General features: G+C 35.8%; 1 protein-coding gene across 1 annotated transcript in view; it reads right to left on the reverse strand.

Annotated features, from left to right (window-relative positions):
• Positions 1 to 1,046: 1,046 nt before the first annotated feature.
• CFAP20DC (CFAP20 domain containing) overlaps positions 1,047 to 20,508 on the reverse strand; it is a 57,937-nt gene continuing 38,475 nt past the window's right edge. The window contains exons 14-16 of the mRNA XM_051627669.1: positions 17,543 to 17,604; positions 4,698 to 4,789; positions 1,047 to 1,381 (exon numbers count right to left, since the gene is read on the reverse strand). Coding sequence (XP_051483629.1) covers positions 1,269 to 1,381; positions 4,698 to 4,789; positions 17,543 to 17,604 — 267 coding nt within the window. The 3' untranslated portion in view covers positions 1,047 to 1,268. The remainder of the gene's footprint in view (positions 1,382 to 4,697; positions 4,790 to 17,542; positions 17,605 to 20,508) is intronic.

The raw sequence follows: 20,508 nt of genomic DNA on the forward strand, positions 1-20,508 counted from the left end.
TTCACATCATCAGGATGTCCTTGGTGTGCAATACCGGTGAACAGTTCTCTCGTTAACTATGCCAGTTTCATTTGTCCTAGGTACAGTCATTTCTCTGGGATACATCTTCTTGGGAAAAATTTGGAAATAAGCAGGAAGGAGGTGATAATGAAATGTAATATTACTGTATACAGTGATTTGGCATCTCAAATTTTTCTACTCTGTGGCACAACCCCCTGAGATGCTAAAATGCTCCATCTCTAAAATCTCTCTGCTCTGCATCCCAAGCTTCCACACAAGCCAGGGGTAACACAACAGAAGCTGAAAACAGTGAAAGACTTTTCCTATATTAGCATTTTCTAAAACCTATTTGTCCACAATTATGATTATTTTTTTTTTCTTTATTCACAACACCTCATGATGAAAGCATATAACCTATATTACCAGAGTCCTGCTAAAAATTTCTGGAAGCTCAAATCACCAGTGCACACAAAAGCATCGTGTGCTTTCACCTTAGCAATACATACTGGTCTTCTGTTGGTACCTTCAAGACTGTTATCAGTTCAGGCCTTTGCTTTCTGTGAAGACTCTCCAACTCCAGGCTGAGGGCAGTGAAGCTGGGACAGAGAGTGTGAGGCTGAGACAAAGAGCAACTGAATCACAAAGGAAGCTGAGGGAGCCCCCTGAGGCAGAGCCTCCTGCTGCAACACCTTCAGGTGCACAGCCCTGCACACCCTGAGCTCTGACAGCATCCCACTGCTGTCATAGGCAACAGCAGAGAATTTCTTGAAGCTGAGGAAAATACTGCTTTCTCTGACGACTAAATGGAAAGAATGAGCTTATGAAATGGAGGCCTTTGAACAACACGTATCTTAGAGCACAAAGAATTTGATGGCTCAGAACCAATTAAAAATACACAGTAAGCAAGTTTTGACTTTTTTTTAATTTATTTGAGTAAACCCATAATTTACAGAAAAACACCACAAACCTTCTTAAATTTATTTGTTTCCATATAGAACCTTTGAATAATAAAATTAAATTCGACTGTCTTAAGTCTAAGTCTATAATGTTCTAAGTCACAAGGAACTTTTATATTACGGGATCTTCTACTGCATTACAACTTCATATAAAACTATAAAAATAACACACTATTTAAAAAATATCTTAATTTATTTGCAAAAGTATTGGTTAAGTCAAGTTTTAAGTAATTGATACAGCTCAGTCACACTTTACACACTTTAAAGGATAAAACTATTTTGAGTACAAAATGACATCCTCTCATGATCTGACTATGCCAGTTCATAGTACTTCCCAGAATTTGGATCAAAGTAACAGTTCAAACATGGATCATACAAAAGAGTCAAAATTTCCTCATCTTCTTCAGCATGGAGGTCATTTTCACCTGTGTCAAGTGGGAAAAGTAAGAATAAATCACTCTTACTCACTTAGACAATAACATGGAAGTATCTTTCTGTCAGATGTGACACAATGTCTCTTCAAAGTGTATGACCTTCTGACTTCTGAATTGTTACCTTCAAGACAACAGCAATTCACAGTTTTATTGTATTTCTGAAGACATGCATTCAACAAAGGTGAAATGGTGTCAGAGTTTCCTTAACAACTGGATGTCACAAAGTCCAATGCAATAGTTCACCAGAAGTATCTTTACTGATAGTGGATCCAAGTATCCTAAGTGATATTTTTCTCAATGACCTTCACAAAGAGTAATGCTTTAGTACAAACAAAGACAGGCAGTGAATACTAAAGGCCTGTAAGAATGAAAGGATCTGAATGTCTGGTATACAATATTACCTAAGTGTGCAGTATAGGTAAATCTATCCAAAAGAGCTTTCAATATCTGAGAGGAAATAAGATTCTTTCAAACAATAAACATTTTAAATCTAAGTTGTCTGAAGTGTTGCAAAATGGAAGAATGTTTTCAGGGAACAGAAATTAATCCTTAGCCTAAAATACACTGATAAAGCCTTACAGACTTTTATTACTGATGCTTCATAGAGTCCTTTTCTAAACCTGTCTGTCTTTCACCTGAGCTAAATCCAAGTTCTATGAGCTATAGCTTTTTGATAGGAGATAATTCACAGCTGAACAGAATCTGTATTTTGAATTCCATCATAAATGTTCATCTTTTCCTCTGACTGTTAATACAAATGGAATGCTCTGCGTGGCCTAACACTTCATGATAAGTAATGGCCTGTTATGCTAACAGCAGCAGTTTCACAATGCTCAGGATCTATTTAAAGCCAGGATCACAGAACAATATATAGGTTACATTATCTAGAGACCAGAAAGTAGGTTGGTGCACTTTATGCTTACAGAAGAAGCCTGCACTTGATTGTTTGGGAGGAGATTTCATTTTTGTTTCCTCAGTAGCATTAAAAAATGCCATCAGAAAGAAACCATCTCTTACTGTAACCACACAGGTAAAAAGGTGAAGCTAAATTATTGTCCTCCTTGTTATGGGTACTTTGTAAGGCCTGGTAAAATAAATGGGATTAATGAAGATGCTTTGCACAGCTTGGGAAAAATCATGCAGTGCAGAAAGAAGGCCTAGAACTGGATGGCTTTTTCTACCCTTCCAATCATAGTGAACAAGGAAATGGTATTTGTGCCTCATTCCCTCACACAGCCTTACACTTTCACCTGAAACCACGTTTTTATCTCCACTCAGTTCCTCCTTCTATTATTTTGCTTTTCCCTGCATATGCTTCTCTTAAAAAATGATTCATTTTTATTCTTCAAACTTGAATCTCCATCCATTTCTGCCTCAGAACTGGCCTCTCAATATACTCCCTGGGTTGATTCAGGAATAAGTTCTCCAGACTGCTCAGGGGTATCCCTCTTTCATACCAGAATTAGATTGCATCCAGGACTAGCTGGATTTATACTGTTACAGTAATAATTCCCTGCATCTATTTTCATGTGAACAAGACCACAATTTAGTTTTCTAGATGTATCTTCTTTTTAAAGTTAGGCCTCTTTCTTTCAGCACCTCACAATATCTCCAAATGCATCTTAAGGCATTTCTAGATGTTGCAACAGATTTTCAATGGCAGCACAGAGTATGCAGGGTTGAAGAAATAAAAAAAATAATAATCTGAAAAGGTCACTTGTGTTCTTCTACTTCCAAAAAAAGAAGTACTAATTACATTCAGTGACATTGTTCTACAAAACTTACCTACTGTGTAAAGGTTGTATTAGAAGGCATCTTTCCACTTTTAAATATATAGTGTGCAACCTGATTGTATGTAGGAATTGCTAAATTAATGGATAAACAAGTCACTTTCAAAAGAAATTTCCACAGCTGTCTAAGAATTAAAAGACTTTTTATAAATATTCTAGTGCTATAATATAGCTTTTTCTTTAAGGATAGTTTTAGATTAAATTACTATCTTCAATACACTATATTCACTACAGATTTTCAGTACTGATAATATGCTTTTGTTATCCTGCAATACTTGGAATACTGGAAAACTGAACACACACACACAAAGTAACCTTGTGACACTTTAGTCATTTCCCAACATGAGAAATAACTCATTTTCTAATGTGAATAAAAGAAAAGAGGTGAACAGGGCAGTAGAATTTTCTGGAACGAACTGGAGCATTTAGTTTGTTGGTGAGATCTGATACTTAGTTGGCAGTAATAACACAGTTCTTTTGTCACACAAATAACTTAATCAAGTGATTAAGGGGAAAAACAAGAAACAACAAGCTTTTTTCTGAAGTGCAAGAGATGTTTCACAGGACTAGACCTATTCAGCAGCTCTTTTAAAAGCAAGATTTTTTAAACAAGGTATCTGGGAAAGCAAACAGACTCTAATGTTTGATGGGTACAATCTAATCTGATAAGCAGATATTACATGACACTGCATTTTCACACACCACCATATTATGTCCAAATTGAATTTCACTGTAATATTCATATAATAATTACAAATATTCATCTTTGAAAACATTCCCAATTTGAGAGGCATAATCTGTTTTAAACAGTGAATCACTGAGACATCTTTGTCCCTTGGGCAGCCAAAAAACACAGGTCAGATTTATGAGCTTTCACATTCAATTCCCCAGACTTAAAGAAAAATGTAGATATCTACCCTGTTTCCTAAGACAACCAAGAAGAAAAAAAGGGTATTTGAAGAAAGGAAGGTATTTGTTTTACTCGATTGTTGTTGACTCTCCAGTTCCAACTAAGTTCTTTGCCATTCTCTAATCAAACTCTATTAATAAACAAAAATTTCTAACACTTCATGTGGTGACAACAGCCTTTACTCAGGAAATGCTTAGATTTCATTTCAGGCTAAATCAGAAATTTTTCTTCAGAAGAGAAGTCTCACTTACACAAGTGTAATTGTACTTCTGAATAAGAATGTTTAGTCTTTGCATTCTTTATTTCATAGGTTTGCCATCCCCACTACCATAATTTCCTTATTTTAAACAAATAAGGTGCATTTTTAATGAGTTAAACTGTATCAGGCTGGAACATTAGGAAACTGCAACTGTGTAAGTTATTCTTCTATCAGAGGCCAATAACACTGCATGGAAAATTCTGCTTGGGCTGAGAAGAATAAATAAAAGAACTTGGAACCAAAACACAGCAGTATAAAAAACTACAAAAGGCAGCATCAGCACTAGAGTAAGAGCACTTAGAAATGTCTTTGTATCCAGGTCCTTTAATTGTCTTCATAAATTCCTACCTGGAACACTCTGATTTTTTGAAGATTCCATGTGTTCTTCCAGTTGTTGGCTTCCAGGAATGATGGGGGGACTGAAGACACTCAACCAGTCCCTAAAAAATACAAATCGAAATATTATTCATACAAGCAAGGTTTGTTTTCCTGTTTATCTTAATTCTTAATTATTTAACAAAAATTCAAAGGAAACTGCATGTTGTTGAGTGTGATGAAGTAAAATCTAGCTGGATTTTATGATTATAAAAAGAAACTTTACAGTTAATACCATTCTTCAATGTCAAGCCATCCTACCTTCCTCAGCCTTTTCAGCTGTTCTGCTCACATGACACACTTGTGTTTTAGGGCAGGTTTTCTTTGCAGATTTCAGCTGTTTTACTCTATTAGCAAAAGGTGCCCATGAGATGTGCTCCACAATCCACAGAGCTACATTCTGAAAGCCTTTGTGACTCATGAGAGTCTTTTTCTGAGGCATAAAGACTTGGTATGATCAGCCTGTGTTTGATGAGAGACTGTGGGGGCCAATTTGATTACAAATCCTCACCTTCTCTAAGGAAAAAGGCTTAAAGACAATCACAGGAGATGTGCTTGCTTGTCATGAACTTTATACTTGTCACCTGTGGTGCATCTTTCACAGCCTGGATGGTTGATGAGTTAGAACTCAGCTGAGACATTAAATGGATGAAAACAACAGTGTGATACCAGCTCAGCGCTCGTGAGCTGTGGGACAGCTGATTTCTATAAAATAATTTCATCTTTCCAGTTTAATTTAACATTTTTCAATAAAGGGATGGAATTAGCAAGTCAGAGCTGAGCATAATGTACCAACTTCCAGTGTTTTGAAGAAGGAAACTTTGGATTGAGTCAGGATCTTACTACTGATAGAATGGTTGAAAAAAAACTTTGTTAGGTAAATACTTTATAAACAATTGTTTGTAACAATTGTAGCATCATTTTAGCTACTGACAAGACTACATCTTCTCATCACAGCTGCCATCTATCTATCTTGATTCTGCAAAAGTTTTTATAAGATCCTTATCATAGAGGAAGGAGCATGGACCTTCTTCACCTACTCGATTTAATAGGCAATTTATGCCTCTCCTGATCACTACTTTGGGATAGATTTAAAATATTATTTTCACATTATCGTGCATTCATTCAAAGTTCAATGTTGACTTCACATACACCACTTTATGATGCACTGTCTCTGATTGTTCTAGCTCAAGAGAAGGAAAATAGATAATTTGTTTTTATTGTTATTGCTTTTTATTGCACACTGAGCTTCAGACTTGTTCATAGAAAAGGTGGGTAGGAAACACCAGAATCAGAGGTCACTTCTATTATACTATCAATCAGAGAAAGTTAGCCCTGAAAGGACACATTTAAGTCACAAAGCTGAGACATTCCTTGTGCAGGTTACCATGTCCTGTAATTCTTTTTTAAAATGTAACTAACCTTTGTACAGTGTGCACAAGGCCCCATCTCTCCTCTGCAACAGGAAAGAGCTTTAACACATTAAAGTTTCCATTTAATCATTGCCTAGACTAAGTAATTGCAAGTTAACACTTGAACACAGAGTTCAAGGGACCTCAGTAAATCATCTCATTTTAATACAACTAGATCCATCCTTTTTGAACAACCTACTTCACTGCAAGGCAAGAGGAATGGAAGGGAAAAGGGGTCTTTAAAATTCCGTTATGTTTGCTTCATGCTGGTGGGAACAGTGTATCTCTACCAAGCAAATTACGCTTGGTTTGGGGTTGATTCAACTTCTGGCTGGCTGTGGCTGTTCCAACAGCTGGCACAAAAACTTTATGCATGCAAACTCATGATAGAGACTGGGGAGATTAGCCAGAGCTGTAGAGTTAACTTCATCACCCATGGCTTCCTCTAGAAGGGATAACATTTCCAAAGCTTGACAGATTTCTTTATGTTGCCAGACTGTAATAGTCTCAACTCAATTGTCCAACACCAAGTAAACAGGTAATATACTTCTGCTTTCTGAAAAGCCTTGATGGTCTCATGTAAGATTTGCTTCTGACAGAGAAATCTGGCAAGGTTCATTCATGTGTTATAATTGCTCAAGAATGCCATTTGCTTTTTTTCTTTTTTTTTTTCTTTTCCTGTTAGTTTTTCTTGCTACTTCTGGACTTGCTACTGATTCCACATCTCCTGTTGGCATGTACACATTATCTGGGGTGAAACAGGGGACAACCACCTATCTGTTTGCAGTCAAAATGGAAAAAACTAATTTTCTGCCTCAGAAAACAGAACTGCTGGTGTAGAAAACCAGCAAGAAGCATAGCAGATTTAAGGGAAGTTATTGAATTTCCCATCATTTCAATATGTAAAAAACATACTTTAAAATTTCTTTATACCATCATATTATTTTCATATACGTGGCCAACTTCACCACCAACCCTACTCCTCTCCTGCTGTTCAGTTAATGCCAGTGAGACTAGGGACAACTAATCCACACAGCAATATGCTTGTCTAGACATCTCATTACTAGCACTCTGTGTTGTGTCTCCCCACATTTGCATTCCCTGAATACATCAAGACTCCCTGTTCACACTAAAGCTTCAAAAGCTTTTAGAATTACAGTGGTGGAATATATTTTCCATATCTGCCACTGGCACATGTGGATTCTGCTGCCTCAGAACCAGCCAGCACAACAAGACCTACTCTAGGAATAAGGTCAGTGCTCCTGCTTTGTGCTCACTGACCATGTCCTGTGAACATGGTCAGATCCTAGAGTTTTCAGCGTCAGCAAAACAATCTCTTGGAGAAACTGTGACAATTTTAGAGAAGGTAAAAAAGGACTATTAGTGCTAATCTCCATCTCTGCTTCCCAAGCTACCCTTGCTTCCAGATTCACTACAGCTGTTTTAAAGGACAGTCATGTTTGAGATCCAGAGAAGACCTAGAATATTTCTGCTAGGAAGACTGCTGAAGCAAAAGTGGTGCAAGTAGAGAGGAGAGACAATGCTTGCTTCTAAATAGAATTATCTCAATCAGACCAACAAATTTAATTAGGACAGTAATATTCAGCTATTCAAACCCCTCCCAACAAGACAAGTCATCAAAGCACTACAATATTTGGGATTAATTTTTGACTTTGAAGGTTGAAACATTTTACACAATATATATTAAAAACTGTTTCATCACTTCCATGTGTTACCTAACAATATCTAAATCAACTTTTCCTAAAATATTGAAATTTTTTTCAAATCTCACCCATGCTGAATTCTTCTTGGCTAAATTGGAGTAGAGAGTAGCTACTGGCAGTTGGTTGAGAAACTTCTGCAAGGTGGGATTACAGTGGTAATTCTGACAGATGCTGTTCTCTAGCAGTCAAGACAGTCTTTTCCACCATGAAATCTGCAGTTGCTTTTAGGAAGCAATTAAGGTGTGTGTGAGAGTGAGCCTGGGAGTTAATTAAAAGCCAAAACAAAAACAAACTGAAAAACTGTAGACCTTGCCTAAAAGTAGAGCCCAGCATGGAGACAATGGGCAACATTCTGAGAAAAGCAGACTGTGGTCCTATTGTTTTTCATTCTGACTGACTGAAGAATATTTTGGGGGGTAAATTTCTTTACGAAGCTAGTTTATCTCCTTAAAACAGAAAAGCTCATAATGCATTCTGACTAATTAAAGACACTCTATGCTATCAATGCCTCCAGCTGCAATCAATATAATCAACATGCAATAAACTATGTAGAGCTTTCCTAGTAACAACGTGGAATGTTAAGCATTGTCTTTTGACATTGTGAGTTGCATTGAAGGCTCTGAAGAGCTCCCACACACATTTCAAAGCATCATGCACCTTAAATACTCACCCTGAAATTCTTCATTATTCTGAAAGTTATTCTTCATACCAAAATATAATTTAAAATGTTGTATAATCTTGTTATATTGTGGCCTTTCCTTTGAAAATTCTTTCAAAAAAGAACAGTCATATCTTGAAATATTACATGATAGCTGAACTGTGATGGAAAGCAAAGTAATCTTTTGAACTCAGGAACATTGTTTTCAGTTTTATGACAGTATATTAAATTTTGTAGAAAATGGCATCCATCAATAGTATTTGTTGAGAAAATTACTGATGCTCTTTATTAAGCAGCACTATTAATGACAGTATATCAAAATCATTACCATAAACAGAAATCCAAAAATCAGTGGGTTTTGATTGAGAACTTAATTAACACCTTTGATACTTCTTTTTTTACAGATTTTTTTTGCATTTTAGTCTATACTACTGGCTGGACTGAGAAAATTGCAAATCACTTTGATATAAAGATTCTTAACACTTCTGTCAATTGAGATAACATGCTTCAATACATTTCTTTGGGATCAGATTTAATTTGTATGATGAAAAGCTGTGGGATAATTTAATCCACACTATTAAAAACATGAAAATATTTCAAAGTTTTCGTATGTTGTTGTCCAATAATCTATACAGGAATTAAAAGGAATATTCAAATTCTGTGCTCAGCCTGGCAATAGAGTTAAAAAATGCTAGGCAAGGGCTCGGTACATTATATCAAATCAGGAACTGAAAAACATCAGTTTTGTATCATTAAGAACACATCAAATTGACAGGCTGTTCAGCATCTTATGAGTACAATCAATTAAGAACACAAAAATATGATATTTAACTGTATAAACTACTTAGTAAACCTTTATGAATACTCGAGTGGAAGTGGCAGGTGCCTGAGTGATAATAAAAGAAGCACGTTTGCTAAATTTTTACAGTGGCTATTTTGACTCTCTGGAGGGTCAGAGAATGTAATTTACGAATCAAGAATACAGAAACATTTTAAAGAAAAAAGGTCCAATTCTTGACATCTTGTGCAACCATCAACTAAAATCTCAACACACATTTCTGCTCCATTACTAATTTTTAATATCACATGAATCTAATTCTGCTGCAAATAATATAAATACTGCACCACCATTCCCTGATGCAAAGTGTCAGCTCATGTAAAAAGTATGTTTTAGTATAACCTTAATACTCCATTCAGGTATTTTTCTCATTTGTTTGGATTTCTAATTATATCTATTTAAGAAAGATTGTCAGAGACTAACTCAGCTCTTAGATAAATCAAGAAAAAGCCACCTAGCTTTGCAACATCCCTCATCTATTCACTGTTCCATCTTTATTGGGCATGTACTACTTGTCAGATTAGCAGATCTGAATTTTCAACTATTTTGATATCTGCTGATTTTTCACACATTTGTTTGACCTGATTCACTTAAATCAGATTATCTATACACACCTATTTGGGTTCTGCTTTGTAATATATTCATGCTGTATGCATCACAGGAGGGGTTTTTTAATACAAGCATTTCCATAGAAATAAACATTTCAATAATAGCTTCAGGAGTGATGCAAGGACTTATGAAGGCCATTAACAATAAGATGTGTTTGTGTTATGTACCAAATGCAATCATACTGGAAAAAAAGTTTGAAATTAAATTTCAAGTCCTGCCTGTAATGCCTGTGAAATCTCCTTAGCCTTAAATTGTCCATTATTGTATCTAAAATGCTTCAGTGTCAACTTTTGAACACTCTTACAGTTCTTAGATAAATATGTCATAAACCAAGAAACATTAATTTACACTTCAATAACTGTTTCATGTTACTCAGCTCCAGGTGGGAAAACCAGCATCTTTATAATGTAAAACTGAGTGAGTGTACAGAAAAGATGATATACTACCAAAGAATATAGACTATACCTATGCAGACAAATCAAGGATTTTTTTAAAGGCACATTTTAATAAAAATACTGAAAAATAGCAAACATACATATCCATATCATTTTGCACAAATTGAAAGCTCTACTTTAAAAAGAAAAATCCTAAGTGTTTAAGGGCAATCTGGTAATATATCAATGATTAAAAAAATGTAAACCATGACCTACATTGTTTTATTCTACTGGAGTGTTATTGTAGTTTCAAAATACCATTAAATCAGCACAAACCAACACTCATCATTTCCTGCACATTTTTCACAGTGAGCTGCATTCTGACTATGAGTAATCTGTTAATCTGCTCTTTGCCTCACAATCCATCAAAGTGACAGATTCATTCCATCCCTAATACATAATATCTTCATTTACTGTATATGCCTTACTGGAACATTCATTTTTTGCTAGCCCTAAGATTTAGAAAATAACAAACATATTTACAGAACCCCTTTTTCCTTCCTCCAAACCACTTCAGCAAGTCCAGCCTGCCAAATACCAGACTTCTAAAGCAGGCAGAGAGACACTCTGAAAAAGTAAATGACTTAATTGTCAATGAATTTGTAACAAAAGATCATAAAAAGTACAAGTGCAACCAGGAATGGAAGAGTTGAATCTTCTCCTCTTGGAGTCTTAAAAGACCTGGTTTATGGGTGCTGGATCAGATGCAAGGATAACAAAGTAAATTAGCAAAGAATATATTTAAATAGTGTGAGGTGATACAACAAGTGGGCACAGTATAATCACACCAACTGGTATTAGCTGAAAGTTGGACCTGTTAATGCTGTCCCATTTTTCTTTCACTATCAATGTTCAAATGACAAATTTGTGCAGATTATTAAAAACATCTATATCAGTCTAAAAATATGAATGACCTGAATTTGGAGGTTTAACAGCTTGGTAATTAATATATTGTGTTATTTGGTCAATGTTTTGCAGTTAAATACATTAAACTCCTTATCATAGCTTCTCTTAAATAACAGCAACATTGGAATTTACTTCAAGACTAAACCTCTAGCTCATCACCTTGCTGGCTAGACTGTAGTCTAGACATTCACTAGAGATAGAAAAGAAACTAGGAGAGAAAACCACAGTTTTATAATCTAATTTAAGTAAAAGACTAGCCCTTTTCTCTTTGTTAGTTCTGATCTATTTTTCAGCAGATCAGGTGTATACATTGGAATAAAAGAATCTGCAAAGGTGTGTTAAAATTCCTTCATATTAATCTGCATTTAAGCAAGTGAATTCTAATAACAACATCAGTAATTTTTCAGTGAATTAAATGGATTTCTACATTAAGTGCCCATGAGACAGTGTGCTTTTTAACACATTTTTAACAATTAAATACACAATTCATTTTAAAAATTATATTTTAATATTCCACCAGTTCAGGAAACACCTGAATCTAGTACCTAATGAGTTTTTGTTGCTATTAAAGTAATTCCTCTTCTCCACAGATCACCACCACCAGCATCTGACTGTTCCATGTGTCCTGGGTGTAGACTTCATCCCATTTTAACTTGTAATGGAGGACATGGAGCCAGAGAGCTTTTAAAAACCAATGGAGAGACATGACTCAGAACAGCACGAACTTTAATTAATCAAACTTGTTAAAGGTGGTGCTGTGAAAACTAACTTCCTTTTTCCAGAAAAGTGAAAAAGAAAGTATGCAAGAAAATAGGCCTTTTAGTATATTAATGCAACAAACTGAACAGCATGAAGCTGGAAACTTAGCACACAAAGTGAGAAGTATGCCAATTTATTTCTTCAAAAACGTAATTTTTTTCAAAAAAGTAAGATCTAGGAATAAAAAACAACACCCTTTCAGAAATGGTACTGGAATAGCAGGGAAGAGAGGTGTGGGCATTTATCTCCTTGGAAACTCAAACAGTTCTACTCTGTAAGACAAAGTTGTGTGCACATATGGTCAAGGACCTTGATTGGTCTGTATTTAAATTAGTTTCTAGTTCAGAAGGAGAACAAAGGAATGAATAAATATTTCCATAGATGAGGGCTCATTAGTGGAAGTGAAGCTTTTCTCTCCAGAAAAGGGAACAATCTAAACTTCTTTGGAAGCTTGCCTGCCCTGTGAACTAAGCTAAAATCCCAAGGGTCTAGGAGTTGTCAGAACTTGGACTCAGATCTTAGATGCTGGCTTGTGGCTGGACTGCTGTCTTGTCATCCCTAAGCACTGGAGATTCCCTGGAGGAATACACATTGGTAAAGGGCCCTAGCAGCAGTTAAGTGAGCACTGAAGGAGAGATTGCAACACTGTGAAGAGGGAATCCTGGACTTGCTATAAACTAACACCTACCTCTTCCTTTCAACCCAAGAGACCTTAGAGGCACATAAAATATTTTCTTGCCTATTGTCCGTCTTGTATTACATATAAGCATGTTCAGACACCTCTGAATGGCCTAGGAATATTCAGAAAAAGGGTATTCCTATACAGATTCCTCTACAGAGGAAAGCCATTTTTTTATTATTTTAACAAGCTTTTTACATATTAGTCTCAACAACCTTTCTGCAGCTAAGCTTTTTACCATTATGATTAAAAATTTTAACCTTTTCAATTAGACGTTTCCTGTTCTATTTGCTTCTTTTGTCATGTTCTTTTTCATGCATATTACAGCCTGACAAATGCAGCAGAATTTGCTAATTCAGATTAACGACTGGAAGACCTATTGCAAATTACTCTATTTTGTGGATGAGTAAAGTAACTCAGCAACTACAATGAAAAACCAAAGTACATTTTGTGATATATTGTTCTTGTTCACTTATTTTGACAACTGTTGTGCAATTTTATAATACTTCATAATGTAATATTGTCTGCTTTGCAGAATTAATGGAGTTATATGGATTTGATCTTGCAATGAATCATAATAAATATGCTTCTTTGTTTGCAAAACTCAGTCTTCAAATTTGCCTTTTAAGTTATTCTGCTACTTAAGCCTTTGCTTGGAAATACAGGATACAAAGACCTTTTGTGTGTGAATTTCACAGATGCATGTTAAAGAAGTTCTGGGGGTAGTGCAAATAAATGTTATAGCTCCAATCCTTCTTTTACTGCATCATTTTCTAGGTGAGTTTAATCTTACTGAATCTCTCAATGGTACAATAACATCCATCAGCCACTGGAAAGTTTAGTTTTCATCTGAGACAGATGAGAGCACCTGAATCACAGATTCAAAGCTGAACATACATACTGTGGAGGTGTTTTTGTGCTGGAATCACTGATATATCATGCAAATTTTAGGTGCTGTAATGGTGACAACATTTATGGCAAGAATACATTCTAGAAAATACTTCCCTACCAGAAACTGTTAAGAAAGTGAAAGAAATAATTCACTTCCTAAAATCAATAGAGTGGTCAGAGTTATGCACAGAAAGAGGTGTTCATTATATTTAACTAATATATCAGAACTTTACCAATAATAATTTCAAAAATTTAAAAATTTATTTTAAAGAACATGTTTATCCATTTTATGGTTAATTATCTGAACTACTGTGCACACATATCATAACAAAAAAAAATAAAATCACCCTGCTTGATATAGTCCTAATATAGGATATGGGTTCTGCTTGCCTTTTTTTTTTTTTTAAGGTAAAACCTACAATTTTTTCTGAAAAGTTTATAGTTATTGTCCTCCTCAAACATGTTAATCTTCATGTCCATGAAACATTTATTTTCTGACAATAAATCTAATAGGGACAACAAATTAAACTTCAGTTTAACAATTATTTTAATCTGTGAATGAAAACCAGCTTGATCACTCATCCTTTAATTTGTGACCACTGATCAATTGTCTTTCTCATAAAACTCCTGTGGTTTATGTGCAAATCTTATTTTCTTGGCTTTAGTCCAAATCAGGCAGACATTTACTATCATCAAATCTCTGTGCCCACAATTCACTATGGGGACACATGTTTTTTAACATGTCCAGATACATGTCTGGGTAAAACCCAACTGAAAATGTGGCTGTGCACATTTTATATTCAATTACTTCAGTAAAATATGCTTCTTGTAGAAGGATACTCAATGCAATGCTAAAATATTTGTGTTCTGATTTATTGTGGGTTTGGGGGAACAGTTGTTTGAACTTCAGAGGAACAAACTTTACTTGGTAAACTGGGAAGAGTTGAGTTGGATGTCAACTGAGGGTCTGGTGAGACAAAGCTTATAAAACAGGTTTCAACTTATTAAAGAAACCTCTCAAAGTACACAAAAATCAGCTTTTATCAGAAATAAATTTCCTGGAGAGCACCTGTAGAAGTTCAGAAAATCTATTCATAAAATTAGGCTCAATGATCTTTTTCAGAGAGCAGCTTTACATTTTGCATTTCAGAATGGCTGCAATTCCTTTAGACTATTTACCTTCTTTAAGCATTTCATTTAATGATACTTCCAAACCTTCTATGACACACAAGAATTTTTGGAGGACAAAAGTAGGTGGAGGGTACATAGCACCTTCCAGTCCCTGCACTGGAGGAAGTAACCAGGCAGTTACAGCTTCCTGTTTGGAGGGAAGAGAGCAATGCTGAAGGTCACCTAGGACCACACAGTGGGAACTGCATAGCTAGGGCTGGAAACACTGCACATCATCTTGCTCACCTGGCCCTGCAGCCTCTACAGTCAGCCTGTCTCCTTTCATTAACTGGTTCTACACCTTGCAAAACAGCATGATGCAGAGGTGATTTGTATTGCAGTAGCAATATTCTTGGCAGACTTATGACTTTTACCCACTGGAACCAATGGAAAATGAGTCTAGCTGGGTCTTTTTATTGACTCCATTCCATTATCTTCACAGGTGCTTTCTTTCCTGGCTTCTTCTTTTACCTTATTACGGACAGAAGAGCAATTTACTGGACAATAGCTTCTGCATTGCTGGCTTTTCATTTCCCAGAATATATGTCTACTACATTCTTTAAAGTTACTTGAGACCTGTCAAATTCTTTATCACTCTTTATAACAAACTATTTGTTGTTTCAGTAAGTGAAACATTTCATGTAACTGACTTCATGTCATGGCCTTTATGCCCACTCACCTACCCACAATAGATCAAATTTTCAGATATTCTCTGTGTTCCCCTTCACATCTACAGTAGCCTTACAAAGATCTAGACATTTTCCATTTGCTCACACATGACTTCTTAAAATTTGCTCTAAAAACAGCTTAGGAACTAAGGTGAAGAATGACCATCAATTTTATCTTCCTCTCATTTAGCTACACACCCTCAGTGAAAAACATTACAGAGTTTTCCATTAGAAACAAAAGGTAACGATGTGAATAATAGTATTCAAGTCGCATCATCTCCAGTTTTTATGTGATGATGCAAACTGACCTCATAATTTTGTCATCTTCTGTATTTACAGCCCAATAATGCTTTTCTGGCAGTTCACGAGGGCTGCTGAATTTATGAGGCACTTGCAAGTCAGGTATTTTATAAATATCTTGCCTGCATTTCTTGAAAATGATTTCTTGAGAAATTTAAGTCTACTGTGTGTACTGGATTAAAATAGCATAAGAACTAAGTCATAATTTATACTACTTTGTTTTAAATTTTATTGTATGGAAATACATGTTTTCATTGTTGATTATATTAACCTGATATGATGTAAAGCTTTCTTTTTACAGATAATGGTGTTTATTCTGTTTCTCTGTATACAAAATGTACCAAGTACCAAATCGCTTTAGCACTTGCAGAAAAATAACTTAATAAAACCTGATTCAACAAATGTAGGGGCAAAAAGACAAACAATGCTTGCACTAAAATGAAGGCAATTCTCTAATGACATCAGAATCATGAAACTGATTCTGGAATAAAAAGTCCTCCACAAAGAGTCAGTCACAAAGTTATTCTGTGCACTATAGTCGAGTGTCTCCATCCATTTCATCCCTTGTAGGAATTCATAAGGACAGAGATAGTTCTTTTGATAACAGCACTGAAGGCAGAGAGGTTTTCAAGACCAACACGAGCACTTTAATTTGCATGTGAAAGGGAACAGAAATCCAGGATTATACTCCAGTAACATACTGTGTGCACTAGGAAATGTATGGCTGCATGTTGCAATAACTGAGGCATCTGGGTGAATTTGCACAGAAGGTTTGATTGTGTTCACTTCATAAAACCAAACAAGAAGATAATAATATGGATGGAAAATGGGATAAGTAACTGAAAACATCTATGTGAGGAGAAATGCATAGTGTCTTGCACAACTGCCTGGCAGTGTGTCATCATAAAACATTTCAGACTGTTGGTAAAGATAAGGATGTTGTAGATGACATGTCCTCTCTCCCACCCCTCACAACACACATACATTGTACAGTTAAAACTTGGACAAGCAAAATCCACATTAATCACATCAAGTCAAAGTGAAACAGAACTACTTTTTAAAATAAGTACACCTCTTGTTCAGGCTGTTAAAAACTGATGAAGTGATGTTGGGGTTTTACAAGTACAAGGCAGTTCTGAAACTGGACAATTAATTTTGATAGTCTACATTTAATTATTTCTCCCTTGTCACCATCCCCCCTTGTCTTCAAATCACCACCTTACCTGATATTAAAGTCACAGGGATTTTTGTTTAGCTCAAGCTAAAAACTTGACAGGCAAAATATGTTGTAGACAGGATTCCTTTGAACTATCCCACAGCATTTTAGCACCCTCTTCTGACTGGGCTACTATCTAAATAATTAACATTCAAATCTTTTGTAGCAAATTGATTCCCTGATACCTACAGTCATGTGCAGAATTCTAGTTCAAAGCCTTCAAAACTGAGAGGGAGAGAGGGAGAAAGAAAGAAATGAGAATGTCCAGGAGTCTGATGAGGGAGATGTGCTGAATCACACACCAGAGCAGGTGTAGGAGCAAGGCCTGTGTCCATGACTTTAAACACACAGTGGCACATCCTAACCATGCAGAATTCAGTTCTGCATTCCTGGACAACACAGACATGCTGCGCACAGCGCCTAAAATGAGCAACAGTAAAGCCCTCTGAGAGGAGGCTGCAGCTGAAAAGAGATTTAAGTCAAAGAATGTCACATTTAATATTCACACCACTCTAACTGAATCCTTGCTGCCTGGGCTATAAATGGAATCTTACCGTGGGTTAGAATGTGAGGGTGGGCTCATTTCTTTCTGATAGTGATGCTCCTGACTGACGGGCTATGGGAAACAAAACAGAAAAGTGAGAAAATAACTTTGCAAATATTCTTTCAGAATCTCCAGAAGTGTGTAAGAGATCTTTCATGAGCTTACACGTTTACAGCTTCTGGCATTAGAATTTCACATTCTTTTTTTCCTTATCTCTGAAATTTCAAAGGGATATTTGATCTTAAGTGTGCAAAAGTACAACTTAACAGATTATTCTTGTCTGGGTAGAAACACGTATGAGTTAAGGACTGGACCACACGGGCACTTCTCTACTGCCTGTGAGGGTGTTGGGACAGAGTCAGAAATTGTTAGAGATGGAAGGGTGGCCAGTAGAAAAACTTGGACTGTATATGTTTAGGAAGCATGGTGAAGGGGCTGCTAGTGGGGTCTGTGCAGAACCAACCACCCTTAAGACTAGACAACTCTGAGCCAGATCTGATAGGGCTGGCAGGCTCGGTTCCTTTAGTGGTCCTTTCCAACCATGACAATTCTGTGATTTCTCTCTCCTCAGAAGCAGCACTAGCAGTAATTTTAGCAGTCTAAATGAAGTCTGCTGAAGCACATGTGCTTCTCTATGGCACTGCCAGTTTGAAACCCTGATGGAGCTGTTCATGAATGGTGGACTGTGTGAATTTTCATACAAAGTCTTCAGATCTTCCCTACCCATTGTAAGACTGTATCCCAAAGGTTTTAAAATACATTTGGCTTGTGGCATTAAAACCAGTTATTTGCAAGAATAATATTCATAAACTGGTATAAAAATTCAAGAATTCTAAAATTTAGAAATACATTTTCTCCTACTATTTATGTAGTGCTTCCAGAAGACACTCCCCTGCCACTATCACACACCTCAAAAGTAGTTCTAAACAAATCACTGAAGCAAATGCAAAAGAAGTGAAAATACAATAATACTTTAACAATACTTGTACAATTTAGTGCATGAAATGCTAAAAATAAACACTAAGTGTTATGAAGCTTTTTTTTTTTTTTTAACATAAATAACTATAAAAATGAGCATGTTCTCATGGTTTCAGGAAGTGGAGAAGGATGTTGTAAAATATATGCTCAGGTTGAATGACATCCTAATTACTGCCAATGTAAGTCACTGCCTGGTGGTGGATAGTGCAATTCCCAAATGATGGCTAGTGGAAAAGTGAGGATGAGACAGAAAGTGCATCAGTCAGTCTATGAACCAGAAGATCTGTCTAAATAATTTTAGTCTCCTTTCATAGTAAAGAATAGTCTGCCTCAGTTTTGCAGTTTGACTCGATGTGAACAGATCCCTCCAGGGGTTGTCAAACGGAGCTCTCAGCTGGAATCATTCTGGGTTTAAATATCACTTCTCTTTTCTGTCAGACTTCAGTTCTGCCAGACCATTTTTCTGTTAAGTGGCTTTCTTTTCTGAAACACCACAAAGGAAGCCAGAAGTTCTTCCACAAATTAGGTATGAAACCTGGAAATACTCTTTCAAATATTTTGCAGATCAAGGCTAATGTGACTGAATTTATATTTAGGAAGTTGCTTGGGGAACAAATAATCTTTCTTGTCTGTGAGCACCCCTTACTCAAAAGACAGGTCTTAGTGGTGAGAATATTCTGGAGTAACCTAATGGAGAATTATACCACTACAAGCTTTGAGGATGTAGGCATGAGCAATCTAGGTGAATTTTCCTGCCCCTTTGCATTTCTGACTGAGAATCAGCGACCACATGCAATAAGATGTCCTGAATTCTCTTATAGAAGATTTTTCTCCAGAATATTGTGCTATATCTGAAGTGGTGTCTGAAGTGTGGAGAGAGGTAATCAAGAAGCTGAGTGTGCCAGTTCTTTGACAGGGCAGGAAGGTCTCACTCGAGCTCTAGAATAAAGCAAGGCATTTAAGCAGAAATATTTTGTGAGCTTTGCAAATTTTCTTGGACAATGTGTATATGTGTGTGGGAATAAATGTCACATTATACTCTGCAATATATAGAACTGTAACTTTCATATTGTTGCAAAGCTATCATGAAATGTCATAGACCTAAAGATTTAAGAAAATATTCAGGTAAGAAAAGGTGAAATAAAAATATTTCCTTCTGCATATTATTGATTTGGAACTGTGCTCCACACACATTTTACAAGTGTTTATAATTCTCCTTCAGAGTAAGTCCAGTTAAAAGTAGAAGTTTTAAATATTTATAGATCTTTATATAATATGTGTTGGGTAGTGTATAATATTCAAAGCTGTTTTATTTCTTTCTGGCTGTCATAGTTTACAGCAGCTGCTAAACAACTCACACTTCAACCATTTCTCCTGACAGCATATATTCAGTTCTTGGTAAACTATTGTAGGATATAAAGTACAGTAGTAATATAAGTGTTTTATAGTTTAAGGACATCTGTTCTAACTGCAGCTTAGCACTATGATTGATCTCAGTGCCTGCACATTCAGAAGAATATCAAGTTTCTTAGATTCATTTGAGTCAGTAACATCAGAGTTTTCAATTAATCTGGAAATCAGACTAACAATGGGAAGTGATGAAAAAAACAAACTCACGAAATACGCATTTTATGTACAAAATATTGCTGTGTAAGTTTACCATCCAACATGATTATACCCTGCCTTGCCTTGCAGACCATCATAGGTACTTAAAAAGGAAAGATACACCAAAAACTGCCTTCCGGTGGTGCTGTTGCCACAGATTCCACTACAGAACAAAAACGTTGTATAAAATGAACAAAAATTTGAAATAAAAAATATTTCTTTCTTATCGTTGAAGAATATAAGAGAAAGCAATGGATACCAGTGTTTTAAATAATCATAAAGATTCTTGGAAAGACATGTAAGCCTGAAAATTTAATCATGAAAATGTAATAATTTGATTTCAAACTGTCCTTAACTTCTCAAACTACAATATGAGGATTATTTCTATTTCTT

This window comes from Apus apus, chromosome 9, assembly GCF_020740795.1.
Source record: "Apus apus isolate bApuApu2 chromosome 9, bApuApu2.pri.cur, whole genome shotgun sequence".
Classification (NCBI taxonomy): Eukaryota; Metazoa; Chordata; class Aves; order Apodiformes; family Apodidae; genus Apus; species Apus apus.